The sequence below is a fragment of the Herpailurus yagouaroundi genome, unplaced genomic scaffold, assembly GCF_014898765.1.
Source record: "Herpailurus yagouaroundi ecotype Mexico unplaced genomic scaffold, PumYag 220, whole genome shotgun sequence".
NCBI lineage: Eukaryota > Metazoa > Chordata > Mammalia > Carnivora > Felidae > Herpailurus > Herpailurus yagouaroundi.
In genome coordinates, this window is record NW_024412451.1 from 2,353,973 (window position 1) to 2,381,466 (window position 27,494).

Below are 27,494 nucleotides of genomic sequence, written 5' to 3' on the forward strand. Positions count from 1 at the left end.
ATGAAGGACTGTTGGTCACAGTGTTTGAAGTCGGATTTGGGGCAAATAGGGAGCGGAAGAAAATGTTAGGGCCAGTAAACTGGGAATAAAATGTTGTTCATGGGCTTCAGAGCAGAGCTGCGGGGCCTGACAGGGAGGTGATGGGTGACCTGGGACGTCAAGAGCAGTGAGAGAGACCTGGGGCCCGGTGTGGCCGCCAGATTGAGGACCCGGACTGGGGTTGAGGGCCGCAGCATGTCGAAGAAAATACTATGTGGTCTCAGCAACTAGAAAAGGAAGTTGGGGGTAGGCCGCAGGGAGGGGTGAGGAGGAGGCCTGATGTCGGGGACCCCCGGCTGCTGCAGAGTTGGGGGGCGTTTATGTTCTTGGAGGCGTCTGTTTGTAGAGGCGGTGGGGGCGGGGGGACCCAAAGGCACTGTGCTTCTCTCGGGCCTGGGTTTGAGAAGGACCACGAAGGGGCCGGTGGCCAAGGCTGGCATCCACCGCCCCGGCCCACAGGTGCCATTGACGGTGGGATCGGGCAGGCGCTGCCCCACCGCTCACACTCTGTCTCCGCTGTCCAGCATGGCACCTTGGGCAGTGGCCGCTCCTCGGACAAGGGACCATCCTGGTCCAGCCGCTCCCTGGGTGCCCGCTGCCGGAACTCTATCGCCTCCTGTCCCGAGGAGCAGCCCCACGTGGGCAACTACCGCCTGCTGAGGACCATCGGGAAGGGCAACTTCGCCAAAGTCAAGCTGGCCCGGCACATCCTCACTGGCCGAGAGGTGAGTGGGGGGATGGGCGGGGCTCAGGGCCCAACCCTGCAGCACCCGTGTGCGTTGTGGGAGGTGGGGCGAGGTCAGACTTGGCCCTCGCTCTGCTTTGTGACCTCAGGTACATCCCTGGACTCTCTCCAGGGCAGGTCAGGACATCTCAGATTTTTCTAGAACAATCCAAGTAGAACTGGGCTACCGTGGGAATTAAATGTACCTGAGGTCCTTATTAGCCCAGGACTTAGCCCACAGTAAATGCTGTTTAGTAAAAATGATGTGGGCGGGGCGCCTGGCCAGCTCAGTCCGGTAGAACATGTGACTCTTGATCTCCGGTCCTGAGTTCAAGCCCCACGTTGGGCCTAGAGTTTACTTTAAAAAAAAAAAAAGAAAAAAAAAAGGTGTGGGAGTGTGAGGTGATGAAGATTGTCAACTCCGGAGTAAGCATTGTCCAGCTCTGGGCCTTAGTTTTCCCACCTTAAAACAGGGATGATGACGCATTAATGACCGGCACTCATTAAATATTGGTCATCATCCCTGGAATTGTTGGGAGCTCTCAGATGGCAGGCAGAGAACCGTGTGTCGTATCTCTAAGAATTCTCACGGCTTCTGTGGCTAGACCCGGACAGCATCCCTGTTTCACTGGTAGACTTTGGTTCCACCGAACCTCGCGGCAATCTTCGTGAGAACTTGAATTCTCTCCTTCTCTCTCTCTTTTTTTAATGTTCATTTTCGAGAGAGAGAGAGAGAGAGAGAGAGAGAGAGAGAGCATGAGTGGAGGAAGGGCAGAGAGAGGGAGACACAGAATCCGAAGCAGGCTCCAGGCTCCGAGCTGTCAGCACAGAGCCCGAAGCAGGACTCGAACCCACGGACCGTGAGATCATGACCTGAGCCGAAGTCGGTGCTTAACTGACCGAGCCACCCAGGTGCCCCTTGAATTCTCAGTTAGGCACAGCCTGAGTCTCCCCACCTCCCCTCCAAGAGTGGGCATGTGTTGGGAGTATGGCAACATTATTGCAGAAGGGCCCACGCAGACCTTGTAATCTGGATATGAAGCCTCTCACTCACTCTTGGGAGGACAGTATGACTCTTCTGTACCTCCATTTTAGAGAACATGGCTGGAGCGATTTCTCCTGCCTCCGATGCACTCTCTTCCTGCCCCCACACCATCTACTCCAGACACGCAAAAGATACCAGGCCCCAATGGTTTTATGGGCCCATTCTGCCAAACATTCCAATTTTATGCCAATACTTCCAGAGACCAAGGAAAGAAATGCCGCTGCCCAGCTGATTTTAAGTGCTAGCTGGACAGTGACCAAAATGTCAGAACTGGCTCTGAACACCATGACGGGCCGGCCTTACACGCGAACATCGATATAAAAACCTTAAACAAAATCGGAGCAGATAGACGCGGGCACATCCATTAAAGAAGGCTGTGTGATGACAAAGCTCGGTTCGTCCCAGGAATACACAGTTCTTTTCAAATTGACAATTTATTCATGTCCTTCGCCACATTCACAGACTTGAGGAGAGAGACCATATGATCCTCTCGATACTGGCATAAAAAGTGCGTGACAAAATTAAAAACCCGTTTTTGAGGATGTGAGGAAAGCTAACGGACCCTCTCCCGCACGGAGAACGTGTTGTTCCCCTCGTGTGGATCTTGAACGTGATTCCAGGGGCTTCTCCGAGGACCGGCTTCTAAGGAAACAGGATCTCCCGGGGGAAGGGTTCTGTAATCCAGGATATCTGGAGGTGACCAGGCCCCAAAACCCTTCAGGGAAACGAGAAACCTAGAGCTGAGTTTGGTCCCTCGCTACTGAAAAACTTACGGTGCTCTGCCCCAAAGTGCAATTCAAAGTAATATTGAATTCAAATTCAATATCAACCACACTGCAAGATAAATATAAGGAGAGTTTAATAACTTTCTGATTCTTCCTCCGTGGTGACTGCCTCAAAGCTCTTTTAGAACAAGGGGTGCTGGGGCGCTTGGCTGGCTCAGTTAGGAGAGCATGCGACTCTTGACTTCAGGGTCTTAAGTTCAAATCCCACGTTGGGCGTGGAGCCTACTTAAAAAAAAAGAAATGAAGGGGGCACCTGGGTGGCTTAGTCCATTAAGCGTCTGACTTCAGCTCAGGTCATGGATCTCACGGTTTGTGGGTTCGAGCCCCACGTTGGGCTCTGTGCTGGCAGCTCAGAGCCCGGAGCCTGCTTCGAATTCTGTGTCTCCCTCTCTCTCTGCCCCTCCCCCGCTCATGGTCTGTCTCTCAAAAATAAATAAACGTTAAAAATTTTTTTAAAAAAATTAAGAAAAGCCAAAAACAAAAAACTTAGGGGCGCCTGGCTGGCTCAGTCGGAGGAGCGTGAGGCTCTTGATCTTGGGGTCGTGAGTTCAAGCCCCACGTTGGGTGTAGATGTTACTTTAAAAAAAAAACAGGGGCGCCTGGGTGGCGCAGTCGGTTAAGCGTCCGACTTCAGCCAGGTCACGATCTCGCGGTCCGGGAGTTCGAGCCCCGCGTCAGGCTCTGGGCTGATGCCTCAGAGCCTGGAGCCTGCTTCCGATTCTGTGTCTCCCTCTCTCTCTGCCCCTCCCCCGTTCATGCTCTGTCTCTCTCTGTCCCAAAAATAAATAAATGTTGAAAAAAAATAAATAAATAAAATAAAATAAAATAAAATAAAATAAAATAAAATAAAATAAAATAAAAAACAGAAAAGCCCTTGCGTGATCTGAGCTGGGGTACCTTTCCCAGCTCAAGAGCCCTCGGCACTTTGATCTTTTCCCCCTTCCTTTCACCTCCAGGTCGCCATCAAGATCATCGACAAAACCCAGCTGAACCCCAGCAGCCTGCAGAAAGTGAGGCCCAGGGAGAGGGAGCAGGGCGGGGACAGGTCGGGAAGACAGTCTTTGAAACCACCCACCGTGATCTTTCTCTTTCTTCTGTTTTGGCCGTGTGCAGCTGTTCCGGGAAGTCCGCATCATGAAGGGCCTAAACCACCCCAACATCGGTGAGGAGGGGAAGAGGATGGGCTCGGAGGCTATGAGCTGGGGCACTTGGCAGAGGAGAGAGTCCGGGGACAGAAGAACCAGCAGTTCTAACAGTTAGAAAGACCTGTTTGCTCTTGGCAGTATTGCTGCTCGCTGGCTGGGTGACCTTGGGCAAGTCATTTCACCTCCCTGAGCCTCAGTTTCCTCCTCTGGAGTGGGGCTGATAAGGGACCTACTTCAAGGTCGTTGTGAGGATTGGATAAGATCGAGCCTTCGAAACCCTTCCTTCAAAGCTGCGCTGTGGGAGCTGGTCTGATTATCGGTAGCAGCCGCTGTCGTTGTCATCGTTAGGCAGAGCGGGGAGGGGGGTCTTTACCTAGAGAAGCAGGATTTGGCCTGGCCTGGATGGGGCCACGGCATTTATTCATCCATTTGTTTGTTCACTCGGGAGTGTTTATTGAGTGGCTGCATTATGCCAGGGGCTGGGGACATCAAGCATAGGCAGTGAAGAAGACAGACACACACCTTGGCCTCACAGAGCCCGCTTTCTTGCGAGGAAGTAGGAAAGGTGGTGAAGTAGGGCTGAGGAGTTTGGAAAACGTTGCCATCAGTAGGGAGCCATTGAGTGTTCGTGAGTGAGGGGGTTCTGGTTAGCACACGCATAGTTAGAAATGTGGGTGGAGTTGGGGGGAGTGCGTCTCTTCCCGAATAACCCCCTCCCTCCCCGGTCATTGCAGTGAAGCTCTTCGAGGTGATCGAGACGGAGAAAACTCTGTACTTGGTGATGGAATACGCAAGTGCCGGTGAGGCCTCCCTCCCCGCCCTGCCCACCGCGCCCCGCACGCCCCTCGCTGACCCCACTTTGGCCTCTGCCCTGCAGGAGAAGTGTTTGACTACCTCGTGTCACACGGCCGCATGAAGGAGAAGGAAGCTCGAGCCAAGTTCCGACAGGTGGGGGGGCGGGGGGGGGGTCACAGCTGCCGGCCGGGCTGGAAGCGGTGCCTCGGTCCCCGGGGAGGAGGGACGGGGCACTCTGCACGGGTCTGGGCTGACCGCTGGCCCCGGGGCGCTTCAGCCTGGGTGGGAGTGAGGGTGGCCCGCTGGGTGCCCACGAGCATGCAAATGCCCAGGTGTGAGGATAGCCTGATGGCAGGCGTGCGGGTGTGTGGGTAAAAGGACACGCTGAGGGGGTGTCTGGCCAACAGGGGTGAAGGGTGGAGCGCGGGCGGTGTTGGTCCGGGACTGTGCTGAGTGTGCTGGGGCCGAGTGTTTCTCTGCAGGTACGCAGCATTCTTATGTGTGTTTCTGGAAAGCCTGGAGGGGACTGGCCGTGGTGTCCCGGTTCTCATGCCCCTGCCGGGAGGGTGTCTGGGTGTCTGAGGCCGTCTGGGGGGTCTGAGTGGAGGCCTGCAGCCGTGGGTCCCAGGGGCGTTCCCTGCTGTGACCGAATCGGAGCGTGAGGCCCCAGCATCTCGGCCTGTGCCTCGGGTCCTGGGTCTCGGTTGTGAGTAGGGGTCTGAGAGAGGCCGCGGGGTTCGGGGTCTCGAGGGACTGACCCTCCCTGCTCTCCCCTCCAGATCGTGTCGGCTGTGCACTACTGTCACCAGAAAAACATTGTACACAGGGACCTGAAGGTGAGCCCCCCACCCCCCCGCGCAAGCTCCCCATCTCGGCCCACAGCCCCCCCCCCCCCGCACACGCACACGTATTTGTCCCCAGTCCTGCCTTCAGTCGCCCTGGGGTTCTCCAGTAGCCTCCGCATTCCCCCCTCTTCTCCCGTGCTCCTCCCTCAGCATCCAGGGCTCCTTGACTTTTTCCCAAGCTGTTTCGGCAGAGGAAGGGCCAGCAGATAGGAGAGCAGGTAGGGCGGCGGGGACGGGAAGAGAGAACAAAGGGAAAGAGACAAAATGTCCTGGGGCGCCCCGCACGGTTCCGTGTGTGCCGAACAAGGACACAGGCTGCGATAAAAGGGTTCGCCACCCTCAGGGCCTCTGGAGCTTTGGCATCTCTCAGACTTTAGAACATTCAGGAATCTTCGAGAACCGAGGTTCATAGAGCCCCAGAGTCACAGGGCCTCCGGGTCTCAGAATCACAGGCCTCTCAGAAGTTGAGGAGGACCTTTGAGAGGGAGCCCCTGAGGCAGCCCCCGGGCGGGGAAGGGACTCATCCGGCCTGGACCCCGGCCGCCTGGCCGAGGTGAGCAAGGGCAGCCCCTCGAGCCCTGCCCCCCACCCCGAGAGAGCCCCCCACCCTGAGAGAGCCACACTGAGTCAGGGCTTCTTGTCCTAGACCGGAGAGAGAGAAACGTTTGTCCTGCTCAATCAATCGAGTTGTCTTGACTATCGTTTCTTGAGCCACCTACTGTGTGCTAGGCGCTGTGCTTTAAGGAAGGTCTTCTCGAGGTATCTGTAGTGAAGGACCAGGTTTGTTTTAATATTTTCAACTCCCAGTCCATTGTGATGGATACGCTTGTGAAGTACATACAATAAAGGTGAAAAAAAAAAAAAGTCCAAAATACAAGACCCAATTTAAAAAAAAAAACAACTATGATTACATTCAAAAGACATAAAAAATCAACTGTTACGTTGCTGTGGAAGTTTCTAGACGTTCTCTCTGTGGGTACCTGCCCTCTGAGAAAGCCCCTTAGAGGCTTGGGGGTTTGTTTGCCCTGTGCCGGTGCTGGAGATTCCCATCACCCGGAGGAGGCACGCCCCCTGGTGGAGGGTCCTGGAAGTGGCTGAAAGGGATTTCGGGGATCTGGTTGGTGCACCCAGTGGGGAACCAACATAAGGGACCAGCCCACATGTGGGGTTGCGGCTGGATTGTGGAGCCTCAAATTCTGGGACCAGAAGTATCACCCCTGAGCGAGATCGAGAGGCCATTACATTGAGGTTTGGGGACGATCCCTCTGAAGTGTGTGTCTTTGGGGGTTCGCTCCCCCCTGTGGGGTTGGAGGTGGGGGAGGGTGGGTAACCCCGAGGGTTAGGAGGTAGGGAGAGGCTTCCATGAGGAAGCCAGAGGTGCTGGCGGCCTGACTGGGGAAGGGCCGTGGTTGGGAGGGGCCACACGTGGACAACACTTTGAAGGGTGGATCTGTGTGCCCCCAAAGCCGCAAGAGGCAGGGAGCTGGAGCCTCCTTCCAACGCCCAGGCCATGGGGACACCGGTTCTGCCACTTTCTTGCTGTGGGCATGACTTGCGTCCTCCCTAAGCCTCTGCTTCCTCATTCGTGAATGTATTCCTCGTTATACGAACACGTACCGCCAAAGGTAGACAGAACCTTGATTATTTTTTCATTTTTCATGGGTCTTGAGCAGTCAGTCCTCATGTTTGTTTGCTTTTTTTTTTTTCCTGCTGGGTAAACTAAGGCCCAGAAAGGGGCAGGAGGTTGCCTGAGGACCCCCAGCTCTGCAGACCCCATAGGATAATGCCATACGGCATTTAGGATTCACTGAATCCTCAAACAGCCTGCTGAGACAGAAGCTGTGATTATCCCCCTTCTGCGGATGAGGAAACTGAGGCCCAGGCAAAGCCACTGCCCCAGGTCACAGGGGGAGCAGGGGACCAGACCACAGGCTGTCCAGGCGGGCCGGCTCAGAGCCTGTGCTCCCGTCTGCCATCTGCCACACACGTCCACCTTCTACCCTCTCCCAGGCCGAGAACCTCTTGCTGGATGCCGAGGCCAACATCAAGATCGCCGACTTTGGCTTCAGCAACGAGTTTACCCTGGGCTCCAAGCTGGACACATTCTGTGGGAGCCCCCCGTATGCCGCCCCGGAGCTGTTCCAGGGCAAGAAGTACGACGGGCCAGAGGTGGACATCTGGAGCCTCGGTGTCATCCTGTACACCCTCGTCAGCGGCTCCCTGCCCTTCGACGGGCACAACCTCAAGGTGCTGGGCGGGGCTGGCGTGGAGGTCTTAATCTCCTGGGGAGGGTCTCTCCGGTAGGCCCCCAGCCCCTCCCTCCACACCTCCTCTGGAGAGGGCCAGAGGGGCGGGGCTGGCCTGAGGTCACACGGCAAGAAGGTTGGGGGGGGGGGGGGCGGGTCCAGGCAGGACCCAGGTCCCCACCGTGGGTCGTGTGGCCAGCCCCAGCGGACCGTGCTGTGCTGGGGTTCAGGGCATGGGCTTTGCAGCCGGCAGACTTGAGTTCAAATCTCAGCTCACTCCCTCATTCACTCAGTAAATATTCATTGCCCACCATTGGGGGGGGGGAGGGTCAGGTTGTTTTAGGTTTTACAGATACCATATGAAGAAAAGAGACAAAAAAATCTCTGCCTTCATACGTGCTGGACCATGGGTGAACCTTGAGAAGACAACCAGAGTGGGAAAAGCCAATCACAAAGGCCACCCATCATATGATTCCATTTCTATGAAGTGTCCAGAACGGGCAAATCCCTAGAGGTGGGAGCAGATGAGTGGGTATCTCAGGCTGGGGGAGTTGGAGAACAGGCTTAACTGACTAGTGATGGCCACACCACTCGGTGAATGTACTCGAAACCTTTGTATAGGGTACCGCAAACAGAAAAATCCCTGCCCCCGGGGGAGGGAGCAGAGCGGGGCCAAAAACAAAATAAATAAGCAAAATGCATAATATTATGTCAATGTCAAATGCTGACCAGTGTTGGGGGGAGGAGCGGGTGCGTGGAGGGGTGGGAAATATGTGGTGAGTGGCAGGATGGTGTGAGGTTTTCTTCTCTGACCTTTTGGGGTTTTTTTTTTTAATGTTTTGAGAGAGAGTGTGTGAGCAGGGGAGGGGGAGAGAGAGAGGGACAGAGGATCTAAAGCGGGCCCTGCCCTGGCCTGATGCGGGACTCGAACTCACGAACCGTGAGATCATGACCTGAGCCGAAATCAGGAGTCAGACGCTTAACCCCCGAGCCACCCAGGTGCCCTCCGTTCTTTGACCTTTTTATTCTGAAACGTGGCCAGTCTATGGAGAAGTCGCAGGACTGGGACAGAGAACACGTAGGACCTTTCAGGACATGCTCCGGCCACGTTTGCCATCAGTCTGTACGGGCACACGCCGTTGCCTCTGCCATTACTGATGGAACGTTTGGGGGTCGGCCGCAGACACGATGCGCCTCTGTCCCTGCGGGGGACACACAGCAGGTATCTCCTGAGACTGGACGTTTTCCTGTCTACAGTCACACTCGGGAAAATCCAGCCAGGGTGCAGTCCTGGCCTGCAACCCACGACCATCCTCCGATGTCCCCAGTCGTCCTGAGAATGTCCCCGTAGCTGTTTTTCTCTCGCACCGGCACTCGGGCTCCCGAGTCGTCTGCAGCTGACCTGTATCTTTCATCTCCTGTCACGTGGAGCAGCAATTCTGTCCCGCGTGGCATGGCTTTGTGGCCATCAGGCCACTTGTGCCACAGGGCCCCCCCTCGGTTTGGGGTGACCCGCGTCTCCTCGCGATGGGGTCCCAGGGGTGCGTCTTGGGGCAGGAATTCCACAGCCGGGATGCTCGGTCCTGCTCGAGGTGGCCCGCAAGGAGCGTTCAGAGGTCAGGAAGCCACTACTGGGGACAGGCCACCAGAGCAGGGACCTGAGTGATGAGGAGGAAGGAGCCCCTTCTTCACAGAGGCCTCAGCTGAGGCGCTGACCCCTCTGAGCTTCAGTCTCCCCTCTGTTCGGTGTCCATAAGGTAACCAGCTATGTAGCAGCGACTCGAGGGCTTGCCAAGATCAGACGTGCGAAGTGCTCACCATCACAGAGTAATCTCTCTGAGCCCCGGGCATCAAGCCAAGAGACTTTTTTAGAAGGCTAGGCCACATCCCACCTGCCCCAGGCCCTTGTCACCTCCTGCTGTCCTGGTTTCCCACCCTCAGCCTTTCTGGGCAAAGGAGACATGCAGCTAGGGACAGGTCCCCGCTCTGTCATTTCCTTGCTAAGCGACCTGGGACATACTCCCTTTCAGAACCTCAGTTTCCCCGTCTGTAAGATGGGGACATTGAGAGTATCCACTGACGGCCAGCCTGGGTGTCTAAAGCCCTCCACCAGGGCCTGGCATCTGGCCAGGGTGTTACACTTGGGAGCCACGCTGGTGGTGGCGGTGGCCCCTTGGCGACTCCTCATTACCACGTGACAGTGGCAGCGTGGTGCGGTGGTCACGTAGCACGGGCTCCGGAGCCAGACTGCCTGGCTTGGAACCCTGGCCCTGCCGTTTCCCGGCTGCACACTCCTAGCACCAGTGACTTAACCCCTCTAAGCCTCAGTTTCCTGGTCTGAAAAACGGGCAGCATAGCCCTGCTTCACAGCATCGTTGGGAGCACAGAGGTAACTTGCGTAAAGCACTCAGAACATGGCCTGCGCGGGGTAAGTGCCCTGCTCGGAAAGCGATACTCGTGAGTATTAAATATTCACGACCCTCCGGGCTGTAGTGATCTGGAAACCCAGGAGGCTCCCAGCCCTTTCAGGAGGACACCCAGGAGGGGAGCTCCCAGCCCAGAGCTCCACCTAGAGATTCCGCCCCCCCACCCCCCTACCCAACACCGGTCCCCCCTCCGTTTCCTGTCTCCCCCAGTTCTTCTTCAGGATGGAAGGGGCTGTCCCTGGCCTGCCATGCGGCTTGGAGTTTCTTTTCTCTGTCTTGGCAAGGTCCCTCAAAAAAGGCCCTTAAAAAAGAGAAAAAGGTCTGCCTGTAAATGGGCTCTCATGCTCTGAGACTGCCAGCGTCTCACAGTTCTTTGGAAAGACAGGCATGCCCAGGGAAGGGGGGAGCCGAGGGGTGGGAGGCAGGAGGGCAGGATCCCCGCCCTCTTCATAAACCTAACAGTTAAGTCGCACTTACCCTGGGCCAGACGTGTGCTGTGCATTTTACTTATGTAGCGTTATGGGTGCTGTGAGCCCTGGGTCCCCAGACGAGGAGACTGAGGCCCGGATGCTGACTCCCCTCTCCCTGGCTTGTAGAATTTGCTTTTCTCAGTGGGATTTCCTCTGAATGAAAAATGCTTTTTTTTTTTTTTTTTTTTGAAAATGCCTACACCTGGTACGGGGTTCCCATTTTACAGATGGGCAGCTGTGGTCAGGAGAGGGGGTGGGGGGTTCTGCCACCTGCCGCTTCTGTCAGGAGATTGGGAGAAGGAGTGTGTGTGTGTGTGTGTGTGTGTGTGTGTGTGTGTGTGTGTGTATGTGTGTGTGTGAGATGGGTCAGGGAGGCCGGGTGGATCCCTCCCCCAGTAAACCCGTCCCCCTAGGAGCTGCGGGAGCGAGTCCTCAGAGGGAAGTACCGGGTCCCTTTCTACATGTCAACAGACTGTGAGAGCATCCTGCGGAGATTTTTGGTGCTGAACCCAGCTAAACGCTGTACTCTCGAGGTAAGCCCCGGTCCCGGCCCCCTCTCACTACAGCCTTCTTGCCCTCACGTTCGTCTCCTGTGCCCATCTGCCTGAGATCGCTGCTGGAAGGTGGGGGGAGCCGGGCAGCCCGAGAAAAGGCTCCCGGGCCGTCTCGACGCCACCCCCAGCTTCGCCCACTCCCCGCCATGCCAGTAATTAGCTAATGAGCTCCTAGGCTGATTACAGGGTGCCGGGGACCCAGATGATGCGGAGGAGGGAGGTGACATCGGGAGGCTCCGATGGCGGCGGGGGGGGGGGGTGCTGGGGGTGTGGTGAGGAGGCGCTGGCTCTCAGGAAGCCCTCGATTCTGGGGTGTTAGGTCTTGGAGGGGGTGGGGGGGGCAGGGCACGTAGCCCTACTTGAGGGCCTGCCTGGGAGACGAGGAACTGTATTTTCCCCGGTTTTGTCTGACGTCTGTCTTCCCCCTTCCCTATCCTGCCCGCGATTCCTGCAGCAAATCATGAAAGACAAGTGGATCAACATTGGCTATGAGGGTGAGGAGTTGAAGCCATACACGGAGCCCGAGGAAGACTTCGGGGACACCAAGCGAATCGGTGAGGGTCGGGGAGAGCGGGCGCCCCAGCTCCTCAGAGCCACGCCCCCCCGAGCCAGGGGGAGGAGCTTCCCAGCACCTGCAATACCCCTTTGATGAGCGCAAGGCAATTAGGGAGAGTGAAGTCGGGGCTCTGATCCCCGTGCTGCTACTCGCTCGCTGTGTGACCCTGGGCAGGCAGCTTCCCCTCTCTGTGCTGCCATTTCTTCATCGGTAAAATGGGACAGCCACAGAACCCGTCCTAGGGCTGTTGTGAATATTAAGTGAGTGAACCCACATAAAGCACTTGGTTTTGACTCTTAAGACACAAAAAGAAATCACAGCTCACTTCCAGAAATGTTTGGGCACAAGTCGTTGGTAATCTGTACGTTTGGGGAAAGCCCCTATGTTGGCAGGTGCCTCACCCACCAACCCTTTGGTCTCAAATCCTCCAGCCTGGAACCCTTGAACTCTGGACCCAGAAGGCATTAGCCCCGCAAGAGCCCCTTAGGAGCCGTCTGCTCACTGGCCGTTATACAGCGGAGGAGACCAAGGCCACCGTCAAAGCTGGTTACATTAGTCAGGACTTTTGTGGTTATATGTTAATGGAAAACCCAAGCCACTCTGGCTTCAACCAATAATAATAATAGGCTGAGCCATTTGAAATTGGTATTTTTATGGGTCAGAATTTGTCAGCGTTAGCACCTTTATCTGGTATAACCTACAAGTGGTAACTTACTCATTCACATAACTGAAAACGCCAGGGTATGTCCACCTTCAGGCACAGCTGGACCCAGGCGCTCAAAGACAGTCGTTGGAAATCTTAGTGGTGGCTCCTGTACCCGGAGGCTCACGTCACAGGAGCAAGCTGGCAACAGCATATACTAGGGGCCTGGGCCCCCCCCCCCCCATCAAGGAAAGAAGCCACTTTCCTAAATGTTCCAACGGAAGCTCTAGGCTGGTACCCATTGGCTACCCCTGAACCAGGCCGTGGGGATGGAGTGCTCTGATTGGCCAGAACTGGGTCATATGCCCATCGTGAACCAATCAGTGTGGTTTGGGGCATAGAGCGTTCTGAGTGGCCAGACCCGGGTCGTACGCCTGCCGTGAGCCAATCAGTGTGGCTATGGGGATGGACTACTCTGTTGGGTCAGGCCTGGGTGTTACACGTGCTCTTGGGGGCTTGGCGCAGGCAGGAGTGGGCCAGGTGATCCAAGCGGGAAAGAAATGTTCTTCCAAGGAAATCGGGGTGCTGCCGGCAGAAGGGGGAATGGATACTGAACAGGCCAAAGAGCAGGCGTTGCTGTGTGGGGCGGAAGCGAGTCCAAGGGAAGGGTCTGGGGAGATTGAACCTCCTCTCCATCCCCCTCTCCCAGAGGTGATGGTGGGTATGGGCTACACGCGGGAAGAAATCAAAGAGGCCTTGACCAGCCAGAAGTACAACGAAGTGACTGCCACCTACCTCCTGCTGGGCAGGAAGACTGAGGTCAGAAGGCGCCAGGGGCGTTTGGGATGCGCGATGCCCGGGGTGGAGGGACTTCTGGGGCAGAGCGGGGGCAGAGGCTGAGGCTCTTCGTCTGTCATCCTCCTGCAGGAGGGTGGGGACCGGGGCACCCCGGGGCTGGCCCTTGCACGGGTGCGGGCGCCCAGCGACACCACCAATGGAGCGAGCTCCAGCAAAGGCACCAGCCACAGCAAAGGGCAGCGGACCTCCTCGTCCACCTACCACCGCCAGCGCAGGCATAGCGACTTCTGTGAGTATGGCCCCACGCCCTCCCACACCGTCCCTGCGTTACATCGGGGTCACCTGCACCAGAAGCCCACTGGAGCCAGCTGCAGAGGAGAGAGGAATTTTGCATAAAGATTGCAGGGATAGTACAGGGAACTTGGAGGCGGGAATGCCCAGCCAGGATCAGGAAGGGATTAGAAACTGGAAAAGCAGCTGGAGTAGACACCCTCTGTTCCTCTGGTTTTGCCTTTTTCTCTCACTTATCTCACCTTATCTTTTTCCTAGTTTCTCAATTCCTTCCATCTCTGTTTTGGAGACCAGCCCAAATGGTAGCATGAATCCCTTTGGTCCACTTGTCAGGCACAGAGTTCTCATGTCAGGGTCCACTTGGAATTTAGCCACTGTGATGGGGACACAGGAGGACACATTGCACAGAGTGGCTGCCGAGAGCTTGCCCTCTGGCTCTCCTCTGCGCTGAAAGGATGGGAGGCCCTTCCTAGTGGACAGGGGCTGGGCGGACACCTACTTGGACCCCACATTCTGTAACTGAAAGATAGTCATCACCCACAGAAAGTAGATCCCACAACCACCACCACACATTAGGCATGGACGCTTCTCTTACCTACACCCTCCTCAAATGTTAATCCTCCCAACTATCTTTCTTAAGATTCTTTTATTATTTTTTTTTAATGTTTGTTTACTTTTGAGAGAGACAGAGCATGAACGGGGTAGGGGCAGAGAGAGAGGGAGACACAGAATCCGACGCAGGCTCCAGGCTCCAGGCTCCGAACTGTCATCACAGAGCCTGATGCGGGGCTCACACTCACAAACCAGGAGATCATGACCTGAGCTAAAGTCCGACATGTAACTGACTGAGCCATCCAGGTGCCCTGCCCCCAACTATTTTTTAAGCAGCTTTGTTGAGATATAATTCACATACCATACGATTCACCCAAAGTGGACAATTCAGTGGCGTTAGTGTATTCACAGAGTCGTGCGGCCAGCCCCACAATCCATTTTAGCCCATATTCATCGCCCCAGAAAGAAACTCCACAAGCCCTAGCTAGCCATCAACCCCCAAACCCCCATCCACCGCCCCTAGCCCCTGAGAACCACCAGTCTATTCCCTGTCTCTACAGATTCCTCTATTCTGGACATTTCTTATAAGAAGTTTACAACATGTGACCTTTTGTGTCTGGCTTCTTTCACTTAGGCTAACGTTTTCATCCATGTGTTCGTGGCCCTTTTTCCACCTATAAATAGCCGGATCGGTCCAGAAAGTCCCTAAGGAGCTCAAGACTCCAGCATTCTATGGTTACAACATGGTAACCTTAAAAAACACCCACATGGAAATCTTCTGGGTTCCCGGGGTTCCCGGAGGGTTGTCGACAGGTGCCCTGTGTCCGTCATTTACAGACCTTATTATGCTTCTGGGACTTCCAAGCATTAAGGTTCCTGAGAAATTAACACACAGACGTTTCAACTGTCTGAAGTTCATGAACACATTCAAATCTGCTGGTTCTAAAACCGTGATCTCCTTACTAAGATGTTCTAAGGGACCAGATTTGTTTGTTTTGTTTTTGAAACGAATACAGTCACTTCCTTCAAAATTTGATAGTACAAGGAGGGTAGACAGTAAAAAAGTTTTCATCGAACACCTGTCTCCCGGTTATCCGTGGAGGCAGCCACTGTTAATCAGTTTTATATGACTTCTTTGGGGGAGATTTTGTTCACGTATAAATAAATAGAGTTAATCCTTGAACAATACTGGGGTCAGGGCACCAACCCCCTGTACGTTGAAAATCCACGTATAACTTTCGACTCCCTCAAAATGTAACTGCTCATAGCCTGCTGTGGACTAGATGCCTCGCTGATAACATAGCCCGTCAACACATAACTTTGTATGTTGTCTGGGTTATATACTGTAGTCTTACCATAAAGGAAGCTAGAGGAAAGAAAATGTCCTTAAGAAAATCGTTAGGAAAAGACAATTTGCAGTACTGGATAGTCTTTATCGAAAAAATCCCATGCGGCGTTCAAACGCCTGTTGTCCAAGGGTCAACTGTATATATAAGCTAGACATGAAAAGGAGAGACAGGAAAAGAAAAGAGCCATAAAGATGTATAAATACGATGCTAACATAGTCACGCACCATAAAGCTAATATTCTCACCTTTTAAGACAAACGATTGCCTCTGAAGATGTTCATGTATAGATATGTAGACAGAGATAAATAGAAATAGATCTGCACATTTCCCCTTTTGGGTACAAATGATAGGACCCCGTGGACCTCAGGCGTTGCCTTTTCTGCTCTACAATCCATCGTGAAGATCATTCTTTGTTGGTACACAAGCAGCTTCCTCCTAGCTGCAGAGTATTACATCGTATAGAAGTATCTTGGGGCGCCTGGGTGGCTCAGTCGGTTGAGCGCCGGAGGTCGGCTCAGGTCTTATCTCACCGTTAGTGAATTCGAGTCCGGAGCCCGCGTCAAATCTTTTATCCACCCCCTCCTCCCACCCTTCCCCTGCTTGCACGGTCTTTCTCAGTCTCTCTCTCAAAAATAAATAAATCTTAAAAAAAATATATATATATTGACTTGACTTAGACATTCCCCCAGTGACGAGCACTCAGGCTGTTGCCAGTCTTTCGGCCTTAAAAGAAAAACAAGGCTGCCGTGAATAAACCTGCGTGAGGATCACATATCATGTACGTGGAGTGGGGCGGGGGGATCAGTGCACGCATTTGTCACCCGGACAGATACTGTTAGAATGGCCTGCGCGGGAGCTGGTAGCCTGCGTGGGGAACTCTCGGGTTCCGAGAGTCACCCAGAGTAGGTTCGGGCTTTTCCAGGGGACGCGAGCCCTAAATTGCCCCCTCCCTCCCCCAGGTGGCCCCTCCCCCGCACCCCTGCACCCCAAGCGCAGCCCAACCAGCACGGGGGAGACGGAGCTGAAGGAGGAGCGCCTGCCAGGCCGGAAGGCGAGCTGCAGCGCGGCCGGAAGCGGGAGCCGGGGGCTGCCCCCCTCCAGCCCCATGGTCAGCAGCGCCCACAACCCCAACAAGGCAGAGATCCCAGAGCGGCGGAAGGACAGCACGAGCACCCCGGTGAGTGGCCCGGGCTGGGGGCGGAGACCGCCTGGTGCACGTTTTCCAGACCCTGCTGTTTCCCAGCCTGCTCCCCCAGACCACCACGCAGGACTCCTGGTTTCATTCATTCATTCATTCATTCATTCCTTCCATAGACATTGGAGGGCGCTCTCTCTCTCTGCCGGAGCTTGTGCGTGACCGCTAGTATATAAATTAGCATTCAGTGTCAGAAAGAAGCAAGGTACTTGCTTTAGGTGGGAAAGGCTTTATTTATTTACTTTCTAAAGCGTATTTATTGATTTTGAGAGACGCGGAGCGTGAGTGGGGGAGTGGCGGGGGGGGGGAGGGAGAAAGAGAGAGAATCCCAAGCAGGATCTGCACTGCCAGCACAGAGCCTGACTGGGGGCTCGATCCCATGAAACTGTGAGATCATGACCTGACCTGAAACCGAGAGTCAGATGCTTAACCAACTGAGCCCCCCGGGTGCCCCAGAAGAATTTTTTAAAAATATTTATTTAGGGGCGCCTGGGTGGCGCAGTCGGTTAAGCGTCCGACTTCAGCCAGGTCACGATCTCGCGGTCCGGGAGTTCGAGCCCCGCATCAGGCTCTGGGCTGATGGCTCAGAGCCTGGAGCCTGTTTCCGATTCTGTGTCTCCCTCTCTCTCTGCCCCTTCCCCGTTCATGCTCTGTCTCTCTCTGTCCTAAAAATAAATAAAAAAAAAAAAACGTTGAAAAAAAATATTTATTTATTTATGGGGCTCCTGGGTGGCGCAGTTGGTTAAGCATCCGACTTCAGCCAGGTCACGATCTCGCGGTCCGTGAGTTCGAGCCCCGCGTCGGGCTCTGGGCTGATGGCTCAGAGCCTGGAGCCTGCTTCCGATTCTGTGTCTCCCTCTCTCTCTGCCCCTCCCCCGTTCGTGCTCTGTCTCTCTCGGTCCCAAAAATAAATAAACGTTGAAAAAAAATATATTTATTTATTTATTTTGAGAGCGACAGAGCGTGGGGGAGGGGCAGGGACACAGAGAGGGAATCCCAAGGAGGCTTCGGAGGGTCAGCACAGAGCCTGATGTGGGGCTCGATCCCGTGACCTCAAGATCACAACCGAAGCCGTTATCAAGAGCCAGACAGACGCTCAACCGACTGAGCCACCCAGGCACCCGGAAGGGTTTTAATACGGGGAATTAGGTACTTACAAAGTTGTGGAAAGGACCAGTGGAGCAGGCAGGGGATGATTAGACCCACAGGGGTCGCACCACAGCACAGCGGGTCTGACCCGCCACAGGGGCTGCTTAGCCCCTGGCACTGTTGAATCACAGTCACATGGTGGTGACGGTAATCCGAGACTCAGAAACTTTCTTCTCTACCGGAAGGGCCCCTCGATGCCCGGAAGTCTGGAAAACGGGCACTGGGGCCCTCCGGAGGCAAAGACCCTCATCCCGTGACCTTGCCCGTGGACGGAGGAGGCAGATGGGACATGAAGGCAACTTCCATCCCATTTCCGCCTTCCAAATCTTCCCGCGGGCAAAGGTGGCCAACTGGGCTTCCCTGCCTCTACAGCTCCTTAATGTTTTTTTAATGTTTATTTATTTTGTTTTATTTTATTTTTTGAGAGAGAGGGAGACACAAAATCCGAAGCAGTCTCTGAACTGTCAGCACAGAGCCTCCGATGCGGGGCTCGAACTCATGGACCGTGAGATCATGACCTGAGCTGAGGTCAGACGCTTAACCAACGGAGCCATCCAGGCGCTCCTTTAAAATTTTTTTAATGTTTGCTTATTTTCTTTAAGAGAGAGAGAGAGACAGTGCAGCTCCTTAAAAGAGGAAGTTGAGAAACAAACACAGGCCCCACAGCAGAGACGAGGGTGGGTGGAGACAGGTCATAGGAAAGTGGTCAGCACTCTGAGGCCCTACAGACCAGAGCTAGAATTACATTGGTGACCTGGGTGGCCTTGAGCAAGTGACTTCACCTCTCCGAGCCTCAGTATTCCACCCTGTGAAATGGGCTCATCAGAGGCCTTAGATTCTTGTGAGGCTCTGATAAGGTCTGGGACATAAACTACCTCCCATAGTGTCCAGCTCAGGAAGCACTCAATAAATGAAGGCACTTGTTACTTTGTTTTAATTTACTTTAATTTTTATTTATTTTTGAGAGAGAGAGAGAGAAAGAGAGAATGAGCAGGGGAGGGGCAGAGAGTGAGGGAGACACAGGATCCAAAGCAGGCTCCAGGCTCCGAGCTGTCAGCACAGAGCCCGACGCGGGGCTCGAACTCACGAACCGCAAGATCATGCGTGACCTGAGCCGAAGTCGGACGCTTGACCGACTGAGCCACCCAGGTGCCCCGGCTCTTGTTATTGTCAAGGTAAACCCACACCTTAAAAAGGTAGAAAAGAAGAGGAAATTAGCCCCCAGAACGTAGAAGAAGGGAAATAATAGACGGTAATAAAGGAGAAAACAGAAGGACCCTAGAGAAAACCAAAAAAAAAGCTGCAATCTGGTTCTTGAAAAGGTTGGTGCGATCATTGGACCCCACGAATTACTAATAGCAGAAGTGAAAGGGGCACCTGGGTGGCTCAGACATTTGAGCGTCCAGCCCTTCATTTTGGCTCAGGTCGTGATATTATGGTCGTGGGATTCAGCCCCGAGTCAGGCTCCACGCTCTAAGAATACTTGGGATTCTCTCTCTTTCTCTTTTTAAAAGAAAGAGGGAGGAAAAAACGAAGAAGAAGGAAGCTATATTCTAACATAAAGAGACAGTCAAAAGGTGTTAGGAACCACCTTATGCCCATAAATGTGAGAGCTTAGATGAAATGGACAGATGCCTTCAAAAAACACAAGTAACTAAACTTGTCCGAGAAGAAGCAGAAAATCCGAACCGCCTTATATTCTTGTTCAAGAAACTGAATCCGCGACTTAAAACTTTCCCATAAAGAGAATTCCAGACCCTAAGTGGTGGGATTCTGCCAAACACTGAAAGAAGGAATAACACCAGCCAACTTTTAGACAGGCTTCCAGAGGATAGAAAAAGAGGGATCACTTCTCAGCTCATATGGGGCGGTGGCATAATCCCGATGGGCACCCCATGATCCAAGAGAGCCCACAGTCCCATGCGGGGGTGGGGGGTGTCTAAGGGGATAGACATCAGTGATACAAAGTGATCAGGGCTGCAGCGGGGGCCCTGAGAAGGCTCCTGACTCAGCCGGGGGCCAGAGGCGGGGGTAAATTATGAACCGACACCAGAAAGTTCCATAGGTGTGTGAGTCAAGGGGAGAGGAATAGCCAAGCAGGTGGGCTAGCCTGTGCAAAGGCCAGGAGGAGGCACCGATTGTGCCCGGAAGAAGTATGCTCCAAAAAGCTTGACGTGGCTGGCCCGTACCCAGGTGGGGCAGAGCTGGGAGAGGAGTGAGCAAGGCGCCCCCCCACCCCCACCCCCAGGCACCGCCCCTGAGCCGCCACCCTCAGCACCCGTCTCAGCAACGTGACTCTCGGCCTGGGTTGCTGGGATGGCTCATTAACCTTCCCTTTCTCCTGAAGTAAACCATCACCTACCCGCTCTTGGCCCCCTGCCTCCTTCATAATGAGGGAGGCCAGAGAGGGTAAACGGGGAGTTAAGGGGTGTCCCTTCGCCCCCTCACTCCCTCCTGGCCGTGTTCCCCACAGAACAGCCTCCCTCCCAGCATGATGACCCGAAGAAACACCTACGTTTGCACAGAACGCCCTGGGGCTGAGCGCCCGTCCCTGTTGCCAAATGGCAAAGAGAACAGGTATGGAGAGGGGACAGCAGCGGGGAGTGGCGGGGGGGGGGGGGAGTAGGGGAGCAGGACCCTCCTTTAATCTAAGATGATAACCTTTGTGGGGAAGGGGTGCCGTGGGGACTGGGGAGCGTGTGTGTCTCTTCTTCCCAGAATCTACCCAGGTCCTCCTCCTCCCAGAGCCCCCTGAAAATCTTCCCCTCTTAATTAATTAATTAGTCATCAGCACCAGGAAAGCAGTTTGCCCTGTTCTCCGCCTACGAGCCTTGGGAAACAGAGTTGAATTTTTTTTTTTTTTTTTCCTTCTTGAATGATCAATTTTTAGAACTTTGAGAGAAGCCCCAGAATGTCACAGCTTCAACATCCTCTCGTTGGCTGGTTTTCAGACTAGTTTTCCAGAGTCTGTTCGATGTCGTTCAGCTGGCAAGTGAGGGAAACCAGTGCAGACTGGCTGGAGCCTAAAAAAAGGGAATGAATGAGTTCACATCGCGGTTCAAGTTCAGGAGGGGGGCGGGCTTCAGGATCACGGCACTCCCGCCCACCGGGACTGTAGGGCACGACACCGAGGTGCACGCTGGGGAAAGCCTGATAAACAGGTGGTACTGTGTGGTGGGGACAGGATGTGGGGTGCTCGAGAGCAGTGATTCCGTGGCTGCTAAGTCCTGAGTTCAAATCTTGCCTCCGCGCTCTGCTAGTAGGATTGTCTTGGCCAAGTCCCTGAGCCTCGCTTTCCTCCTCTGTAAAATGGGGCTGACGTTCCCTGCCTCTGGGCCCCGTGAGAGGGATCCGGTGGAGATCGCTTGTGTCCCGTACCTGGCACAGGTTCTGTGACACAGAAGGCATTTGATGAGTGAGCGCTAGTTTTGTGATTATTAAATAAAAATGCTAATAGCGAATGCTCATCAAGCGGTAAGAGTATGCCAGGCCTTCGTGGGTATTTGCTGGTTGAATGCCCCTAACGACTCCGTGAGGTAGGCCCCGGTGTCTCCCATTTCACAGCTGAGGAAATGAGGCACAGAGAGATGAGGGAACTTGCCCAAGGCCACACAGCTGGTGAGTCAAGGAGCAAAGATCCCACGCTGACTCCAGCGTGTGTCTCCAGTGTGAACGCTGTAACGCATAGCCTTCCAGTTCTGGCTTCGATGAAGCCGAGGTTTAGTCTTCCCCGACATAACCAGCCAGAGGTAGGCAGGCAGTCTCCTCCGAGGACCCAGATTGATTCTGCCAAACTCAGCGTGAGGCTCCAGCTCCGGGACTGAGGCCAGTGCACCAGTTACCATTTCCTAACCAGAAGGAAGGATGGAAAGAGAGTGGAGCGCAGGCTACATTTTTTTTTTTTTTTTTTTTTTTTCAGAGGCATGACCCAGAAATAGGACAAAGTACTTCTGTTTGCAGCCCACTGGGCAGAGAATAGTCCCATGACCATCCCGAACTGCAAAGGAGGCTGGGAAATGTAGTCTCTCACTAGGTGGCCATGTGCAACATGCCTGCTATTAGAAGTTTGGTCACTAAAAGTAAAACAAGGAGGACAGATTCCAAGGGAGGGGTGGTGGCATCTGTCATAGTCAGGCCCTCCTGTCAGGACTGCGAGGGCCTGGAGGAGGGTCCTGGGACACTGGAGCCACCACTGCCCACACAACTACAAAAGTTAGGAAAAGGGTCCCTTTTCACCTGTCAGCACATTCTCATAAGTGCCTATGATGTTCACATCTATTCCTATCCCGAGTTTGAATAATGATAGTTGAGATAGCAAAGTACAGTGTTTGCAAAGTTGATTTGGTTCCTGCGGTTTGGAGGCAAACGGCAAGGGATTCATCAAAAAATGTAATCTGAATCTACTCAGTTGCCGCGTTTGGAGAGAGGAGAGTCAGGATACGTTTGGAGCTGGTAGGGGTTGAAGAAAGGGCAGTTTGAAGAAGGGATGACTTAGGAAGACAGAAGAGTCCGTAAAACAACTAGGGTTATATAGTACACAGCCTGCCCAACTGTACATGGCAGCCCTTTCTCTGAGCTCTAGGTCTTTCGAGGTTTCTGATCTCAGGACAGGACAGGGAAGAATCAGAGGGACTGGGGCCTCGGCCTGCCTCGAGGCCCCACTCTGACTTGTCCCTCTCTGCCCACAGCTCGGGTACCCCACGGGTGCCCCCCGCCTCTCCCTCTAGTCACAGCCTGGCTCCCCCATCGGGGGAGCGGAGCCGCCTGGCACGCGGTTCCACCATCCGCAGCACCTTCCACGGTGGCCAGGTCCGGGACCGGAGGGCAGGGGGCGGGGGAGGCGGGGGTGTGCAGAATGGACCCCCTGCCTCTCCCACATTGGCCCATGAGGCCACACCCCTGCCCACTGGGCGGCCCCGCCCCACCACCAACCTCTTCACCAAGCTGACCTCCAAACTGACCCGAAGGTGAGCCCCAGGGGATGTGGGGGGCAGGGGTGGGGTGGGGGGAATGGGACCTAACCTGTCTTCTGCTCTGCTCTGCCTTCTGTACCCTCACATCACCATCATCACCTCCTCCTCCTCTTCCTCCTCCTCCTCCTCCTCCTCCTCCTCCTCCTCCTCCGTCACCCTTCACCTCACCCCTCACACTACAGGGTTACCCTCGATCCCTCTAAACGGCAGAACTCTAACCGCTGCGTTTCGGGCGCCTCTCTGCCCCAGGGATCCAAGATCAGTAAGTCCCGCCACCCTCTGCTGTCCCCGGCTCTGCCTCCCTGTCTGCATGTCTGACCTGTGTGTCCGGGCGAGAGGAGGGGGACTCTGTGCGAGCGGGAGGGGCACGGGTTGGGGGATCTGGCTGTTCATTGACTCATTTAATAAACAGTAGTCTGGCCTCTGGAGCCGGACTCTTGAGGGGCGGACCCTAGCTCTGCTGAGTGACCTCGAGGAAGTCACTCAACCTCTCTGGACCTCACTTTCTTCTGTAAGACGGAGCAGCAGTGACAGTGCCTTCCTCAGAGGGTTATCGGGTAGACTAAAAGGTGGTATATGGGCTGAGCTTAGAATGTTGCCTTGCAAAAATGACGTATGTTTACTTACTGAGCGCCTGGCGCGGTCTTAGACCCCGGATGGAGGGAACAGGACGTGTAAAATCCCAGCCCAGGCAGAGCTGACGTTCTACACGGGGACCCAGACAGTAAATGAGTATGGAGAAGAAAAAGGGCAGGGAAGAGGGGGGCAGTTTTAAATGGAGCAGGCCTCACTAAGGAGGTTTGAGCGGAGCTGGAAGGAGGGTGTGTGTATGTGTGTCCGTGGCCCTCTATACGTACCTGTGTGCCTCTGCCCCCCCCCCCCCCTTCTCTTTCGTCTTCCAAATTCTTCAGTATCTTTCCTACGACCTGCACTAACCATTTCAGAATGGGCTCCCCCTCCTGGGCACGGAGACTCCCAGCCCTCCCCAGCCCAGCTCCAGCCAGCAGGGAGGGACCAGGGCTGAGGCAGGGGCTGCCCAGAGTCCTGGAGGCAGTGGGTTGGGGGAGGGGGCTCCGTGTGTGCAGATGAGACACTCTGCCCCCCTCCCCTCCTCCAGGGTCACAGACGAACCTGAGAGAATCGGGGGACCTGAGGTCACAAGGTGAGTGCATGAGCCTACCCTGACTGCCACACCAGCCCCTCCCCCTTCGCCTGCCTCAGACCCAGCTGCCTCGTGTCTGCACCTCCCCTATCCACCCCCCCTACCCCCAACACACACACACCATTAGATGGGACCTGAGCCTCCTCCAAGCCAGGTGCCTGAATGTCCCTCTGACCCTTCTTCCTCTGCCGGCCCCTCTTAGGCCCTGTCCCCCGTGACTTCCTCCAGTTTCCACCCCATCCATGAACATTGTCCCTTGACCGTCTTTAACGTCAGCCTGTTCCACCTATGACCAACTCCTCCTGTTGGCACCCCCTCCCCCCCCCCCCCCCCATCCAACAAGGCATAAGCGTTGCCAGGAGCTCTGGCAAACATTACCTGTACAGCCCCACATGGTAAACAGTTTAGACTTTGAGGGCCGGGTAATCTCTTGTCGTGCCGATTCGGCTGTGCCATCGTAGCACGAAAGCAGCCAGAATCAGTACAAAACCAAGTGGGTGGTGTGGGGGTGCGATAGACCTTATTTACAAAAGCAGGCAGCCCCATGCCACCTCGCTGAGCCCGCTTCAGCTTGACAGAAGCCCAGTCCCTGTAAAGACCCCAGTGCAAATAAAGAACCGCCCCTCCGGTTCCAAAGGTCCCAGGACTGACTCTCATTGGCTGGAACTGAGTCACATGCCCATCCCTAAACCGATGCCTGTGGCCAGAAGGGTGGAGGACTCTGATTGGTGGGATCTGGTCATATGCTCAGCTTTGAACTAATGGCAGCGGGCAGGGAGGTGGAATGTGCTCATTGGCCGGAGCTGAGTCACGTGCTCAGCATGGAGCTAAGAGGCCAAGGCCACCCCGCCTAGACCAGAAAGACTGGATGTGCGATGCATCTCAGAGAGGAGCGCTCTTGGTACTTTAGGTGGGATGGTTCTTCATTGGGCTGGACCCACTCACACGCTGCAGCACATGTATCATCCCTGAGCCACCGCACCCCCCCCCCCAGCTTAATGCCAGCGGCACCCCCATCCCAAAACGTTGTGGTGCTCCAAAAGCCTCCAGAAATTTCCAGATACCTCTGGAGGGACGGTATGGCTTTTAGGCGAGAACCCCCGGTCTAGAGTGAGGAGGGTTGGTCCTCTGAGGAAAAAGGGATTATTCCCAGGAGGAGGATGTATTAGGAAACCAACCAAGCAAAGAGACTCCTCTTCCCCCCCCCCCCCCCATAAGAGACAGGAATCAATTTATCTGTCACATGAACCATGTGACTGGGCCAGGCTGGCAGGGCCCCTCTGTTCCATGAGGTCATGCTGGTACCCAAAGGTTCTTCGATCTCCAACCCTTAGGGCTCTGTCTGCCTACAGTCGAGGTTGGTTCTAGTCGCAGCCGGGGCGTTCTTATAGGAGGTGGGGCAGGAGAGCCGAGGGCTTGCGGGTTTCCTTGGAAGGGGGTTCCCCGGCCCCCCCCCCCCCCCTGCACTCACATCCGGGACTTTTGCACTCGGGCCGCAGCAGAGGCCGGGAAACGTAGTCTCCAGCCGGGCAGCCGTCTGTACCACTGAAACTCTGTCCCTGTCCCTGGGATCAGAGAGGGAGGTGGGTTTTGAGGGACGCCTAGGAGCCCGTCCCCGGGTGGGAAGCGTGGGTTACCTTTCCTCTCCTGTCCCCGTCTTTGACCCGTGATCTCTCCCCGCCCCAGTTGCCATCTACCTTGGGATCAAACGGAAACCGCCCCCCGGCTACTCCGATTCCCCTGGAGTGTGAAGCTGACCAGCTCTCGCCCGCCCGAGGCCCTGATGGCGGCTCTGCGCCAGGCCACCGCGGCCGCCCGCTGTCGCTGCCGCCAGCCGCAGCCGTTCCTGCTGGCCTGCCTGCACGGGGGTGCGGGCGGGCCCGAGCCCCTGTCCCACTTCGAAGTGGAGGTCTGCCAGCTGCCCCGGCCGGGCCTGCGGGGAGTTCTCTTCCGCCGCGTGGCGGGCACCGCCCTGGCCTTCCGCGCCCTCGTCACCCGCATCTCCAACGACCTCGAGCTCTGAGCCGCCGCGGGCCCGGGTCCCCTCTTCTTCCTCTCCCTCGTCCCCTTCGCCTCTACGGCAGGGAGAGGGGGCAGGGAGGGGAGTCTCCCTCCGTCATCACCTCAGCTCCCGTGAATCCGACGTGGGGACAGAGAGTGTCCCCTGCGCTGTTGTCCGGGGCCGCTGGGCAGGAGAGAAAAGCTTGGGGGCAGAGCAGGGGGAGCTGGCACCTTCCTCGAGCCTCCAGCCGGTCCTGCCCCCGCCCCCCATCACCCCAACGTGGGGCACCTGAGGAGACTCTGGGGGCAGGGCAGGCGCAGAAAGGGAAACCGAGGAAACTTCTGTTCCCACCCCCTTTCCCCCAACAGCTCAAGAATTAGGCCTTGGGCGGGGGCCGGAAGGGTTGCTGAGCCTAAAGACTGTAGAAGAGGGGAGGGGGGCTGGGAGTGGGGGTCAGAGAGGCAGATTCCTTCCCCTCCCCTGCCCTCCCCTCATGCTCGAACCCCCCACCCCCCTTCCTGCCCCAGGCTGGCGCGGGGCACTTTGTACAAATCCTTGTAAATACCCCCCACACCCTCCCCTCTGCAGAGATCTCTCGAGGAGCTGCCGGTTTTTAAGTTATTACACCCCCACCCTCCTCCTGTCAGCCCCCTCACCCGCAGCCTGTCGCCCAATAAACTTAGGAGAGTCCCCCCTTCCCCACGCCGACCCCGGGCTTTTCCTTCCCTGCCCTCACCTGCGGCTGAGATGAGGAGGTGCGTGACTTTGGGCCAAGTGGTTCCTCCTCTCTGAGCCTCGGTTTTCTCATCTGCAGAATGGGAGTAGTGGGGGGGTGGGGGTCAAGGATGATTGTGGACGAGGGCAGGACAGAACTCAGCCTCATCCAGGAGGCCCCCGGTTCCTATATCGGTCCCCCATTCATCCACTCACGTGCCCACCCACATGTTATACCGGACTCTAAGCCACTTCTTAACTCCAGTAGTACATTTATTCAATAAACAGTCATTGACCTGTGCCTACTCCGTGCCAGGCCCGGTGCTGGACACGGAGACACAAGGAGCCCCTGTCTGTGGGGGGACGGGGGTTCTGACACAAACACTAGAGAAACCTTTGCTTTGGGGAGGCCAGAAGAGAACGTGAGGGGAGTCGGGGAAGCCACTCCAGAGAGGAGAGGATACCGGAGTTGGACTTTGAAGGACGAGTAGGAGTTGACCGCGTATTGGGTATGCGCTGGGCAAAAGCTGGTTTGTAGGAGTGCGTGATAAGCCTTCAGAGAACTTCGGGTAATTTTGGTGTGGCTGCTATGTTGGGGCTGGTGGAGAATTAGCAAGAGAAATATCGTGTTAGGACTAATAATCCATCTACACATAAGCAAAAGTTATTTGTTTGCTTATGTTCCTTAATAGTCTGGGGGTGCCCGACTTCAGGTACGGCTGGATCCAGGCAGCGGGCCACATTACCTCTGGTTTTATTTTACCGTGAGCTTAGTGGTTTCACCCAGCAGTTCCAGCCTCTCATCCCTTTGTCTAGTTTCTGCAGCAGAAAGTTGCTCATTGCCTACTTTTGTCGAAAATCCCAAGGCAGGCTCTTATTGGCCCAGAGAAGTCATGTGACCATCCCTGAACCAGTCACTGTTGCTCTGGAGTGGCCAGGCCCCTACCTAGAGCTGGACTTAGAGGGGTTCCCCAGAGGAAAGTCAAGGTGACCTTAGCCAGAGGAAGGAAATGGAAACTGAGTAGAGTTAAGCAGTG

The 27,494-nt window shown here is 55.3% G+C and overlaps 1 protein-coding gene across 2 annotated transcripts in view; it reads left to right on the forward strand.

Moving 5' to 3' along the window:
• The window catches only part of MARK4 (microtubule affinity regulating kinase 4), a 31,095-nt gene extending 4,333 nt beyond the window's left edge, over window positions 1-26,762 (forward strand). Inside the window, exons 2-18 of one of the 2 annotated variants that reach the window (XM_040457391.1) lie at window positions 564-764; window positions 3,550-3,603; window positions 3,707-3,755; window positions 4,473-4,538; window positions 4,616-4,686; window positions 5,313-5,369; window positions 7,389-7,625; window positions 10,934-11,053; window positions 11,529-11,628; window positions 12,983-13,092; window positions 13,201-13,360; window positions 16,222-16,439; window positions 20,080-20,183; window positions 22,295-22,573; window positions 22,762-22,841; window positions 23,697-23,741; window positions 25,428-25,609. In XM_040457391.1, the coding sequence (XP_040313325.1) occupies window positions 564-764; window positions 3,550-3,603; window positions 3,707-3,755; window positions 4,473-4,538; window positions 4,616-4,686; window positions 5,313-5,369; window positions 7,389-7,625; window positions 10,934-11,053; window positions 11,529-11,628; window positions 12,983-13,092; window positions 13,201-13,360; window positions 16,222-16,439; window positions 20,080-20,183; window positions 22,295-22,573; window positions 22,762-22,841; window positions 23,697-23,741; window positions 25,428-25,492 (2,016 nt within the window). In that variant the 3' untranslated portion in view covers window positions 25,493-25,609. Of the gene's footprint in view, window positions 1-563; window positions 765-3,549; window positions 3,604-3,706; window positions 3,756-4,472; window positions 4,539-4,615; window positions 4,687-5,312; window positions 5,370-7,388; window positions 7,626-10,933; window positions 11,054-11,528; window positions 11,629-12,982; window positions 13,093-13,200; window positions 13,361-16,221; window positions 16,440-20,079; window positions 20,184-22,294; window positions 22,574-22,761; window positions 22,842-23,696; window positions 23,742-25,427 lie in introns of both variants that reach the window. The other variant, XM_040457390.1, reaches the window with a different exon arrangement.
• Window positions 26,763-27,494: the final 732 nt, after the last annotated feature.